General features: G+C 42.7%; 1 protein-coding gene across 1 annotated transcript; it reads right to left on the minus strand.

Annotated features, from left to right (window-relative positions):
• Positions 1–277: 277 nt before the first annotated feature.
• Positions 278–9255, minus strand: nuak2 (NUAK family, SNF1-like kinase, 2). Its single transcript, XM_030730408.1, has 6 exons — positions 8804–9255; positions 4987–5107; positions 4398–4549; positions 3404–3469; positions 3020–3272; positions 278–2903 (listed from the first exon to the last, which is right to left on the minus strand). Exons 1-6 carry the CDS (start codon positions 9038–9040, stop codon positions 1855–1857), a joined length of 1878 nt encoding a protein of 625 aa, XP_030586268.1. The 5' UTR covers positions 9041–9255; the 3' UTR covers positions 278–1854.
• Positions 9256–12412: the final 3157 nt, after the last annotated feature.

Here is a 12412-nt window from a genome sequence, read left to right on the forward strand (position 1 = left end):
ATTTATCTTTGCTGTTGGCAGCAATTTAATGATAATTTTATTGTTCTACAGGTGTTAAAATAGGATCCTGAAACAGGACACCTACACTACTTGTAGACCTCGTATCAAATGTCTGTGTAGACTAAGCCTGCGTTTGAATTCTGTTTTTATATTTAATCTTTACTCTCACACCCTTCAACACCACTGGCTCTGCAGGAGAAAGAATAAAAACAGGAAAGATGAAACAAAAACAATGTGAATGTTTGTATGTAGGTCATTAACAACACTGACCAGCATCTCGGTTGTTTGTTTTTTTATTGACTCCTTCATCCCAGTAAGGACAACATGGCAGATCAGTCACACAAATGACTTTGGCAGACATGGTTTAAATTAAACTAAAACATCTAGGACAGGGGAAAGGGAGAAACAAAAACAATGAAATGCCCACATTACAAACATTAAATTACTCAAAAAAAAAAAAAAAAATCTTACTGACATTTTTTTCTCCTTTCACACTTGAATAATCAAAGATCAGTTATCAGTGAGTTTTACCTTCTTAATACAATCCTGTCAGATTCCAGAAATCGGAAAAATGACCAAAAAAACCTTTTGCATACAAACAGGCTTTCAATTCCTGATGAGCCTCAATCATCTGAACCATGCTGTTTCGACATGGTTCTTGTTACAGGAGCGTAATACTCAAATGACTGATAAATAAATGGTGTAGTTATCAGGTTTCAGTGGCCTGAAAGTGCTATTCCAGGCACTGGCTGGCCTGATACATCCAGGTAGCTGTGAAAATATCTTGTCAAGCTTAATTAATAATCATTATCCATGTGCCTAATTCATGATTTTATTTTGAAATCTAGTTTTGTTTGAGTCACCAGGTCGCAGCACAGTAATTAGCTGGGGAACGTGATGGTGTTGATTTTCAGTGAATAAATTAAAAGCTAAAAATAAAATAATGCAGTGAGCCCCACCTATTTTTGTAAAACTGACACCCATGTGGGAGGCCATCTGTGCACTTGTATCAGCGCACGCTAGCAAGCAAAGGCAGGTTCGACTGGTTAGGATGCTGAGTCATAGGGTCACTATTATTATTCAAGTCATTATCCAAACACCAAACAAGTCATTTCAGGAAAAACATTAACAAAAAAACAATGTCAGTAGTCCCTGTTACAAACATCAAAACTTGGCACTTTTTGCTGGGACTTTTAGCACTAAGATCAGCTCTTTGGTATCCATGAAATGTTCCTTCCCCACAAACGAAAGTCATTCCAGCATTGAAACTGTGCACTACTGCGGTCATTAACCTAGACAAATGATTACCAAACAACAATCACTGAACTTTATCAAACCCTCTTGTTGACTTTAGTGTTCTTCTGCTGTACACCCCCCCCCCCCCCCAAAAAAAAAAAAAAATCAATATTCAAATCAGATCTACTGTAACTGTAAAAATGTCTCCTCAATTACTGTCTCTGATGTACTGCTGTCTTATCTCAAACCGGTGTTTTGATTTCATTGTGAATGAATTGACTGTCAATGAAAACCAGAGCTCCAGGCTGACAACCAGCCTCTCTCTTCTCCTAAAGCCATTTGAAAAAGAAGTTGTCGACCGTACTCTGTAGCTTCTCCTTTGCGTAATCTCCTCATTTCTTATTTCCTTAATCAACCACCTCATATACGATTTCAAGTTTTGCAACACGTCTCCTCCCTTCTTTGGTGCTGTGCAATTCCTGAAGTCAGCCAGAATCATCATCTCTACAGTGCACTGGTATTTTCACATTATGCACTTTGGCTTTCAGTTTAAAGTCAATTAAAATTCTGGATGAAAGCAAATTCTTTAGTCAGTATTGTTTTCCTTATTCACAGTCTTCAGCTTGCTGTGGAGCCTCGTATGACCATGGCCTGTTTGTAAGCCTCTGTGACGTTATCACAGTCTGAAATGGAAAAGGCACTGTCAGCCACTCCAGACTTGTAACAGTCCCAGGACCTCAGCAGCCCATCAGACAGAATCCTGTCTTCTTGGATGTCCAGTAGGTTGTCAGCAGAAACGCAGCCTCTCATGCTCGCCTTGGCTGGTTTAGCCATTTGTGTTGTAGGTCTCACGTGGTCTGGTAGATCCAGCTGATCAAAGGACTCTGAAGACAAAATGCTGTCTTCACTGATGGCTCCGCTTGGTCTCGATCTGCCACATCCATGGGGCAAAGATGTGGCCAGCTGGTCCAAAGACCCAAACTCTTGTAACCCACCAGAAGAGAACTTTCCATTACGTTTGAGGATGCCCTTCCTGTAGGGTGGTGCTGAAGGGCACTCTTTAGTTTGTGTTAGCAAGCCAGAGTCACTGTTCTCTGGAGAAGATGAGTAATACCCTGACTCTTGCTCAGCAGGCTTCTTTAGGATACCTTTGCGAGGAAGCTGCGCAGCTGAAGGTGCATCTTCTGGTGCAGAAAAGCTCAAGATATTTTGTGGGTCTGCTAAACCTACAGCTGGTGTTTCGCTCATCTGCTTCTGTTTCATGCTGTTACGTCTTTTCAGAATACCCTTGGAGGGCCGACTGTCTGTGCTTGCTTCATGAACTGTCTGGGAGATATTATTCTCCTTACGTGACCTTCGCAGAGAGCGTTGCCGGACTACATCCCCTCCACCACCCTGTGTGCGGAGGAGGCAGCGCATCTTGGAGCCGTTATCCAATAAAGGCCTGGATGTACGACGCAGCCAACTAGCAACACTGGCCAGCCCAGCAGGGTGTGATGTTGATGGAGATACTGGCGCAGGGTTCTGCTCTACTTGACTGCTCTTTCTCTCACACAATAAAGGCTGCAGGTAGCCCCAGTTGAGCCACCAGTGTCCGGCAATCTCCTCTATTGTAGCTCGGCGCTCTGGATTTACCATCAGCATCCAGCGGATGAGTCCACATGCATCTGATGGAGAGAAATGGGGGGGGGGGGGACTCCTATTATAACACACGATATGCACTAATATTTCAGCCCCACTGAAGGAGAGAGAAATAAATAAAAGTCTGATTTAAAAAACTCACCGGAGGGTTTGTTTGGTTTCCGGTAGTTTCCGGTGCTGATCTGCTGCACTAATGTCTTGTGGTTGTTTCCATCAAACGGCATTGTGCCGTGAACCAGCGTGTATAAAAGCACTCCAAGAGACCAAGTGTCCACCTCTGGCCCATGGTACGGACGCCCATTGACAATCTCTGGGGAAGCATACAAAGGACTGCCACAAAAAGTCTGAAGGTATTCATCACCATGGTAGAGGTTTGACAGCCCAAAGTCTGCAATCTGCAAGAACAAAAAAATGTGACGTGAAGCCTTTATTTCCATAGTGACGTTCTTCAGTTACAGCAGATCACCATTCTTCGTGAAATGTGAAATACAGGCTATTGATTTCAAATTGTGTGAATCATGCATACCTTAACATTGCCACTGCCATCCAGTAAAATGTTCTCCAGTTTCAGGTCCCGGTGTACGATTCCATTCTAAGAGGAAAAAGATATCAGCTTTTTTTTTTTTTTTTTTTTAAAAACAAAGTTCAGTTCCACCTAGGCCATTATGGATCGATTTTCTGGGAATTGTCTATGTGACTTGAAAAGGATTTGTTTTACTGGGTTACACCACATTCTTTCCCAATTGAAGACTTTTTTTCTGGTACGTCAGCCGTGCCCTCATTGTCCTCGGCTCCGTAGGGGGGCATGCCTTTGACTCAAATGAGTTTGCATTTGCTTTGCTATCAAAAATGCAGGTCAGACACTGCTTCTTACATATGAGCACTTGTTGTCGCAACGGACACATTCTTTGCCTGTCGTGTTACGTTGCATTCATTCATTAAGACGTAATCACGAAGACACTTTGGAATTCATCGCCAAGCCAGACATAGGTGATATAATAAGAGTTTAGACAGCCCTTCCCGCTGAATAAGCATGAAAAACTTAATGTTTAACGAGACGTCAGAGCTCCGTAAAGAATGAAACAGGACAGATGGTTAACACAGAGTATATGACAGGACTATTCACTCAGTAAATACTGTACAGCAAACATTTATAAATGCTGTGCCAAGCGGAGCCGTGATAAAATATAGTGCTCTCTAAATGTTGGTAATTACACAGCTCTCGGCTCACTGGAACAACTGATTGCTGTGTGTTCTGTTCCTTCACACCCTCATTAAACTGTGAGACCATGCGTGTGTGTGTGTGTTGGGATGGCTGGCCTTTAGCCTTCAGTTGGTCTCAGCACAGACCAACTGTTCATTTCCCCCAAGCTGACAGTGAATAACGCCCATTATGTAACTTTGGAGGTGCCAGCGAGTGGAAAAACAGCGAGTCTGACTGGAGCCCTGTGTCATTAGGCTTAAGGCAGCAGTGGGTAAAGATCTGATATATGATGCTGATATAAAGAAAACTGCCTTACCTGGTGGCAGTAGTGCACAGCTGATACAATTTGCCTGAAGAAATGCCTGGCCTCCTGCTCAGTGATGCTCTTCTTGTCACAGATGTAGTCATACAGATCGCCCCGGCTGGCATACTCCATCACAATCACAATTTTGTCCTTGTTTTCAAATACTGAAAGACAACATCAGAACCCTTTGAATTCAACGTTTCAAACCATTTGCAGTACTTACACTGTGTGACAGATTTCTCTTATCTGTGCAAACCACTAATTTACACCAATTGGGATTGGTGAGGCCCCATAATAGCTATACGGCAATCAAACGTGCACTGAAGTGGAGAAACGCTGAATGGTGACCATCTCATCAGGCATGAGGGGTACTGGAAGACACATTATCAGCGGTGCCAGATTACGGCACAGGATGTTAGCGCTTATGTAACCCAGCATCAGATTTGAGCACAAAGACTTGCGTGACCAAACTCTGAATCTCAGAGTCTTTTTCCAGGTATCACGTTTTTTGTAGCGTGCGGCTCAGAGATCCAGTCGCCTCCGAGCGGGAATCATTGAAATTAACGCAAACACACAACCGTGAGGTTTTGAAATAATGTACCTTCATATATGGTGATGATGTGCGGATGACAGAGCGAGGACATGATCTCGATTTCTCTGCGAATGTGAATCAGGTCTTGTTCATCCTTGATTTTCTCCTTCCTGATTGACTTCACAGCAACCTTTAAGAGAGAAAAATCGAACTGAGTGCCAAGTAAGAATGGTTTCATGAAATAATAATGCAAACAGGGAGTCAGACAGTCTCTTTTATCATGTGAGGTCTGAGCCATTTGAATGTATTTCCCTGTGTAAACATGCTTGTATAATCATCATGCTATCAGAACATGTGCTGCAGGGGTTACATGACTAGAAAGACAAAAAGGAACAAGCAACCCCTTACACATCGCTGCCGCTCTTAATGCTAACCACAAATCTCATGGCTTAGACCTCGAGGGGTTTCAGCAAATCTAGCTTTTAACACCAAAAAGGACACAAGGAAGAACTGAAGGAGACTGTAAATGAATGTTAAACCTGTGCATGAGTAATTTGGTCCAACACTATTTAGCACAAGCTGCTGGTTTTATGATGAAAATAAGGCAAAATCCAGGTCAAAAGTTGCATAATTGATGTTTAAAGGACAAACAAAGCGTTAATACAATGATCAGCAGAGGTATGAAATGCATATACTAGATAAGGCATGTCTATTTAGACCAGTACAGTTAAAAATTCACAAACACACTGCGATTCAACAAAAACTGCTGTCCTCCTCCTGCTTGTTTGATTGCGAGTGGAACAATGAGCAGTGAACCGAAAGCTCTGCAAAGGGAACGCCGGGTCGAGCATTGTCTGCTTTAAAGAAAACTAGTGTTGGCCGTTAGGTCTGCGAGGCCCACAGAAGTAAAATTTAAATGTGAATAGTATCTCGGTCTGAATTCGCAGGCAAGCTGTATTCATGTCATTCTGTTGCCCATTCGAAGCGCAGATGCTTAGGATTCCTCTGTGTGCCGAGTGCGTCATCAGTCTACCCCAAGGTTGAAGGGGTGCTGTGAGGCACCAGATGGTGCCGGCGGTGGGGTGTCCTCGTTTCTAACCCTTGAGGTTACAGAGATGGGAAGTTGAGTAAAGCAGCGAATTGTCATATCTGTGTCAACTCACAACCCGTCTCCTCCATCATGAGTCACCGTCTGGCGTGGATGTTCTTCCAGGTCAACCTCTGTATCCCCCCCCCCCCCCCCCCCCCCCCCCCCCCATGTAGGCCTTTTTCCTGACTCGGAGAATGGAAGTTTCCTGTGTTTGTTTGCCTAGCTGTCAGACAGGGCTGAACTCGCACTCATGATGAGTTCACACCCCTGTGAGGTTATCTGTGTGTGTGTGTGTGTGTGTGTGTGTTGTCTCAGACAGTCTGCTTCACGCAGTAAGCGCTGAGGGGCTGAAATCCTTCATATTTCACAGAGTGGTTCTGAGCAAACACTCAAACCACATTTTTGCACAAAACACACAACTCATGAGCCTCCGTTACCTCCTGGTCAGTTTCAGCAGTCAGTCCTGCTTTAAAACAGGCTAAGTGAAGCTTTGTAGAGTGCACTGGACTGCACAGACATTTATGAAGTTTTAATTAGGTGTGCACAAAATCCTGGGCTGATACTTAAGTTTAAAATGACAATTTGGGAGAGACTTGTTATGGATATTAATATCCTTGTTTTGCTTTCCCTTTTAATTCCAGGAAAACAATAAAGTGTTATAAAAAAATATATATGTTGGAGGATTTTTAAGCTCTTCATCAGACTACCTTTAGACATTTATCCGGTGCACAGCTGATGTGGCAAAACAGATGAGTCACAACAGGTGAGTATCAGTCACTGACATCAGTAAATGCTGCTTTATATACAGGTATACTGAGTCAGTACCATCTGTAAATAAACTCACACAGATATTTAGCCCATTTAACTGATGAACATAATTACTTCACTGTGAACTCTTGCCCAATGAATTCATCGGCAGCTGATGCAAACCCAATCTAGGTACTTAACTGGGGCATCTGAATACACAAAGTGGCAGATCAACCCCCTACCCTGCTGTATGTCCATCCCCCCACCTAAGTGGATTATGTAATCAAACTCAGGGCACTTCTAGACAATGGGAACAGCTGTAGCACCACAGCACGCAAGATGAAGCCACCCTTTGTTATGAGTCACTCCCCTGAGTCAAATGACATATCTGTGTCTGCCATGTTTGTCAATAATGAGGCGGGTAAATGAAAACAAGGTAAACGCTTCTCTGCTAAAGGTCATTTGTTGGGTGTGAGTTTAAAAACACACATTTGGGTTTATTGTGTGATTTGCTGGCAGGGATAAATCTCAGACACCAAGTCATATCTTATAAAAACAGCAGAGCTCAGCAGCAGTCGTTGAAAGGCCAGAGATGGGTGTGTGGACAAGGCTCAACTTGTATCACTGCATGTTTACTACAAGCACCAAAAGGGGGAAATTCCTGACACTTCCTTAAGTTGTCCACTTTCACCAATACCAAACAGGAGTTTTCACAAAGAGCATTTCCAATAAAGCATGAAACAACACCTGAGTCAGGCTTACTGATAAAAAGACTGCGTATATACGGCGGGGAAGTTTTTTTTTTTTGTGCTTTTTTATTTGTATCACTTTTCCACACGTTAAATTTCCTGGTATGCCCGATAAGCCACAGCAAGCAAACAAACCACTAGGCAGCACCGATATGAATCACAATTTTAATCGAGAGCCCAACACAGTTTATAATAGATGCACCAGAATAAACTCAGGTGCCAGTTTATTAGGTTGGTTTGTTTAAACTGGTTTAAACTGTGGTGTTGATCCATGCTTTGGCTTGCGCTGCATTACCCTGACCCATTCCTGTACAGTATTTTTAACTAGTCTCACAATCATAATCAACCCACTTCCACATTCCTTTCTATAATAAAATATTTACAAGCTAAAAATAAAAATCTGATAAGGATGAAGTGCTCAAAGATCTTATAATCAGGGGGGGGGGGGGCTCCCTTTCATGCCTTTTCAGAGGCTTATCTTTGTCCAGTGTTTTAAATTCCTCCCATTTCCCCTTAGGTCATGGAGAGCTGGAATTTACCTGAAAGCCTAGTTGAAATTTCCTGATAAAAGGGGGCAAGGGTGGGGGTGGAGACAACAAAAAGAAAGTTACCTAAACTCCTTCCTGAGGAAAAAAAAGAGTCACTCAAGCCTTTCCAAGAGACTTCCTTTTCTGCCTCATATGGGCTAAATTTAAAAGAGGGATTATGTGAAATGCCTTGAGAGCGTTTCTGTTGAAACTGCACGATAATGACCTCGAACCGGAGCAGATCTCCTGTTTAACCTGAGTACACTACGAAGAGGCAGGAGCAGATGCTTGTGTAACTGCATTTGCACTTAAGCCAAATTCAACCGCTTATCAAACAGATCAGAAAGACTCCACTGATGTAGGCCGGGGACAAGGAAATTATTCGATTATGGTCAGTAGATTCCAGCGTGGACGGAAGAACACCACCTAAATAAACACACTGAACCCTTCTGCAAACTGCAGCCATTTGACAAACACTCCAGGGGCAGGCACACTTTCTGTTTTATCATTTTGCAATCCAGCAATATACTTGGCAATTTTTACAACGAGCGCGTGCTCAGGAGCAGGGTTTCCGCACCCTTATTTAAAAATTCAAATCCAAATGTGCGCTACCTGTTTGCAGACAGCGCGTCACCTAAAAATAGCGCACTCTGTCTAAATAACAGGTGGCCGATAGGACATCAGACCAAACGCTGACCTGATACTGACTGCAGGTAAAATGTGAGCAGGAAAATAAACTAGGATAGTAAAAGAAAAGTAACACCAGTGCTTACCAGTCTACCGGACCTTTCCTTGGCTTTCTTCACCTTGCCGTATGTTCCTTTCCCGAGGGTCTCCAGAAACTCGTACCTGTGTTTCAGGTTGTGTTTGTGGTGGTGTCTCTTCACGGCTTGTTTTTTCACGGGCAGCTGGGACGGAGCTTTCCCAAAGGGTGAGTTTTCATCGGGTAAAGCTCCCCCAGCAGACGGCCTGCGGGCTGATGAAAGATGGGCAGCGCGTAAGCCGTCCATTCCGACGCGGCAGCGGTGTTGTCTTAGTTGCTCACTTTCGGACCCAGGTGTCGTTATCAAACTGCATGCCCTTTCGTGTGGAGCCGCCGTGTTCCGCTCAAAGCGCGCAGGTACACTTCAAACTAAAGTCTAAATAGAAAGTCCTCCGACTGAAAAGGGCAGGTTATTGTGACCAGGCGCTGCAGACAGAAACTGAAACATCTGCGGGTCAGCGGGATGGGTAGTTCTGCTGAGTCCCAGCAGAAGCAGCAGGTACAAACAGGAGGGAGAGCGGCGGAGCACCGCCCACTTACGGACACGTCAAATAGCGGAGGCGGCGTTTCAGGTACGGGAGGAGCGCTGGATCTGCAGCGCCGCGCGTACCGTGGTGCGCAAAAACAGCTTGAAGTATAGATACTGCAAGCTGTATTTATAAAATATGTGTGCTTTAGCTATGTTTTAAATTAATGTAAAAAATATTTGTTTAATGTTGTCCAATAACCGTCTCACAAACCTTTTGGGCGATTCGTGTAAAAATCGATGTGCACAGAGAAACGAAGCCCATCCCCCCTCCAAGAAAAGGGGATGGCAAAGACGTTAAACAGGTAGTTGCAACAATATCCAGTGGTTGCATTTAAGTAAATTTACTCAAACAACTGCCATCGGAGGAAACCTACATGTTGGCCTACATTGCTGGAATATTTCCATCTCGTGTTACTTTGAGCTCTAAGACAGCTTTAGTTTGTAGACCTGTTTTCGGGGCTAAGATTGCACATGCAATAACTACTAAAATATCTTATTTTACGGACCGCGGTGGAAATACATGTTACTTTCTTGTGTCATCCATGTATATATTTTTTTAATGTATTTTACATTGCATTTGCAAAATAAAATCAACAGTAGGCCTTCATAAAATTGCTAAAATAACTAATCACTGAAGTTTATATGTTGTAATTTAATGTGAGTAGTGAATTATGTATATATATATTTTTTTTTTAAACTGCTGTTATTACACTGTCTTTAAACCCTGGGAAAAATAAACCGATGGAACAACACATTTTGCAACACATCCCTTACCTGTACAAGTTTTATATGGCAGAGTTTCCACTTTCTTAATGACTGTTAATAACAGACAATAGGAATATAAAGCAAAATAAAATAGGATAAGAACTTAATTCATCTGCAGTGAAATTCTTGTTCCTTTTACATGCTCAGTGCAATAAAAATACAAACCCAATTCTGAAAAAGTTGGGATGCAGAGTAAAATGTAAAGAAAACCAGAATGCAATAATGTTCAAATCTCATAATATTCACAATAGGACAAGTTTACCACTATGTGGCATCCCCTCGTCAATACTATGATCCTCTCATCTAATAGAGGAGTTAAAAACAAAAAATACTCAAGTCAATAAAACATATTTACAGTATGTAAAATCAGTAAGAAGAGAGGATTCGTGTGACAGATGGAAGACAAACAGCTAAGCCAGTTTAAAGAGGTGCGTTTTGAGATGGGATGTGGAGAGTCAGTGGTGTAATTGTGTGGTATTATAAAGTGTTGCTGTGCATGTATTGAGTTTTAAAACGTATTTAAAAGATAAAAAACCAAAGTATTATGGAATCACTGGAGCTTATGCCTCAAAATTATCCTCCTAAAACACGATTAATAAGCCAGTTTCTTTCCACTCATTGCTTCTTGTTGATTAACAATGAATGGAAAAAATGCACTTAAAGAATTTAGCTTTCACAGCTCTTTAAGATGAAGACTGCAGGGACAAAATTAGCTTTTGTTTCTCCTTCATTCCAGCAACGCACAGCATTTTCAGTCCTGAATGACTTCATGCAGCTGCAGTGTGTTTGGTTATTCTGACCTAAATCAGAAGCGCGTAGCGAGCTGGGAGAAGTCAAATCTAGAAAACATTTAGATGATGAAGTGTTCTTACAGCTGTGGGCCACTAGAGGTCAGCGTGCAGTCCCCATATGCGAGACTGACTGGTTAACCTGATTTCGAGCAACTCTGTCTGGAGCTTGAGGCCGCATGTCCATCACTGTCCACTTCAACTACACGTTCAGCCCATAATTTAAAGCAAGTGTGTAACATTAATTCAGAGACACCTGATGAGTGCTGATGAGCAGCGTTCCCTGAGTTTCATGATTTAATACCTGAAACCAAGTACGGCTGCTTGTTCACACAGTCTGTTTTAATTGACAGAACCTCAGACTTTTTTTCTTTTCTCTTTCAGAAGCTGAAAAGCCCCGTAAAGCGTTGCATTTTATTGAAACAAACAAGCTACTTTTATTTGTCCTTGCATAAACCATGTTAATCAAACTTGCTTGGCACTGCATTTTTTCCCCCACTGGTAGTCCAAGCACCCTGCAGTGGTGCCATGCGTCACCAGGGGGTCTGCTCTACATTTTGGGAACCAGTGTTCTAACCCATTGGCCTTTTCTGTTTACCACTCATTAATGTCCCACAGATTATTCACTCGTGCATACAGGGGAACATTGTGAACAAATAAACAGGAGGAGGGAGGGAAAGTGCTTTTGCAGCCAAGTAATTTGGACTAATATTTGTTGTTTTGTTGGAAATCAAATGTAATGCGTGCAGTCTTTACCCCTGAAAAAATAGCAACTAGATAATTAAAAATGATTTGTAATAATCTTTAGCTTTAATAGTGATTGTCAGGCTGGCAGATGAGGTCAGACAGCAGTCTCTGTGGACTATGATGTTTCCAGATGACACTGAGAGCTGTAGTGAGAGCAGGAAGCAGGTGGAAGAGAGCCTGGAGAGGTGGAGGTATGCTCTGGAGAGAAGAGAAATGAAAGTCAGTAGAAACAAGACAGAATACATGTGAGCGAATGAGAGGGAGACAGGGGTAACAGTGAAGATGCAAGGAGTAGTGATAGTGATGATAGATGAGTTTAAATACCTGGAGTCAATCATCCAAAGCAATGGGCAGTGCACAAGAGAGGTGAAGAAGAGAGTGTAGGCAGGGCGGACTGGGTGGGTGGAGACGAGTGTCGGGGTGATATTTTACAGGATAGCAGCAAGAATGAAAGGGAAGGCTGACAAGACGGTAGTGAGACCTGCTAAGATGTACGGTTTGGATAGTGGCGCTAACAAAAAGACAGGAGGAAGAGCTGGAGATGGAAGTGCTGGAGATGCTAAGATTTTCATTGGGAGTAACCAGAATGGACAAGTTTAGAAAAGAGAACATCAGAAGGACAGCTATGGTTGAGCAGTCTGGAGACAAAGTTAGAGAAGCAAGTTTGAGATGGTTTGGACATGTGCAGAGGAGGGATAGTGGATATACTGGACAAAGGATGTTGAATATGGAGCTGCCAGGCAGGAGGGAAAAGTGGAAGACCACAGAAAAGATTCATGGATGTAGTAAA

The sequence above is a fragment of the Archocentrus centrarchus genome, chromosome 5 (genome assembly GCF_007364275.1).
Source record: "Archocentrus centrarchus isolate MPI-CPG fArcCen1 chromosome 5, fArcCen1, whole genome shotgun sequence".
Lineage (NCBI taxonomy): Eukaryota > Metazoa > Chordata > Actinopteri > Cichliformes > Cichlidae > Archocentrus > Archocentrus centrarchus.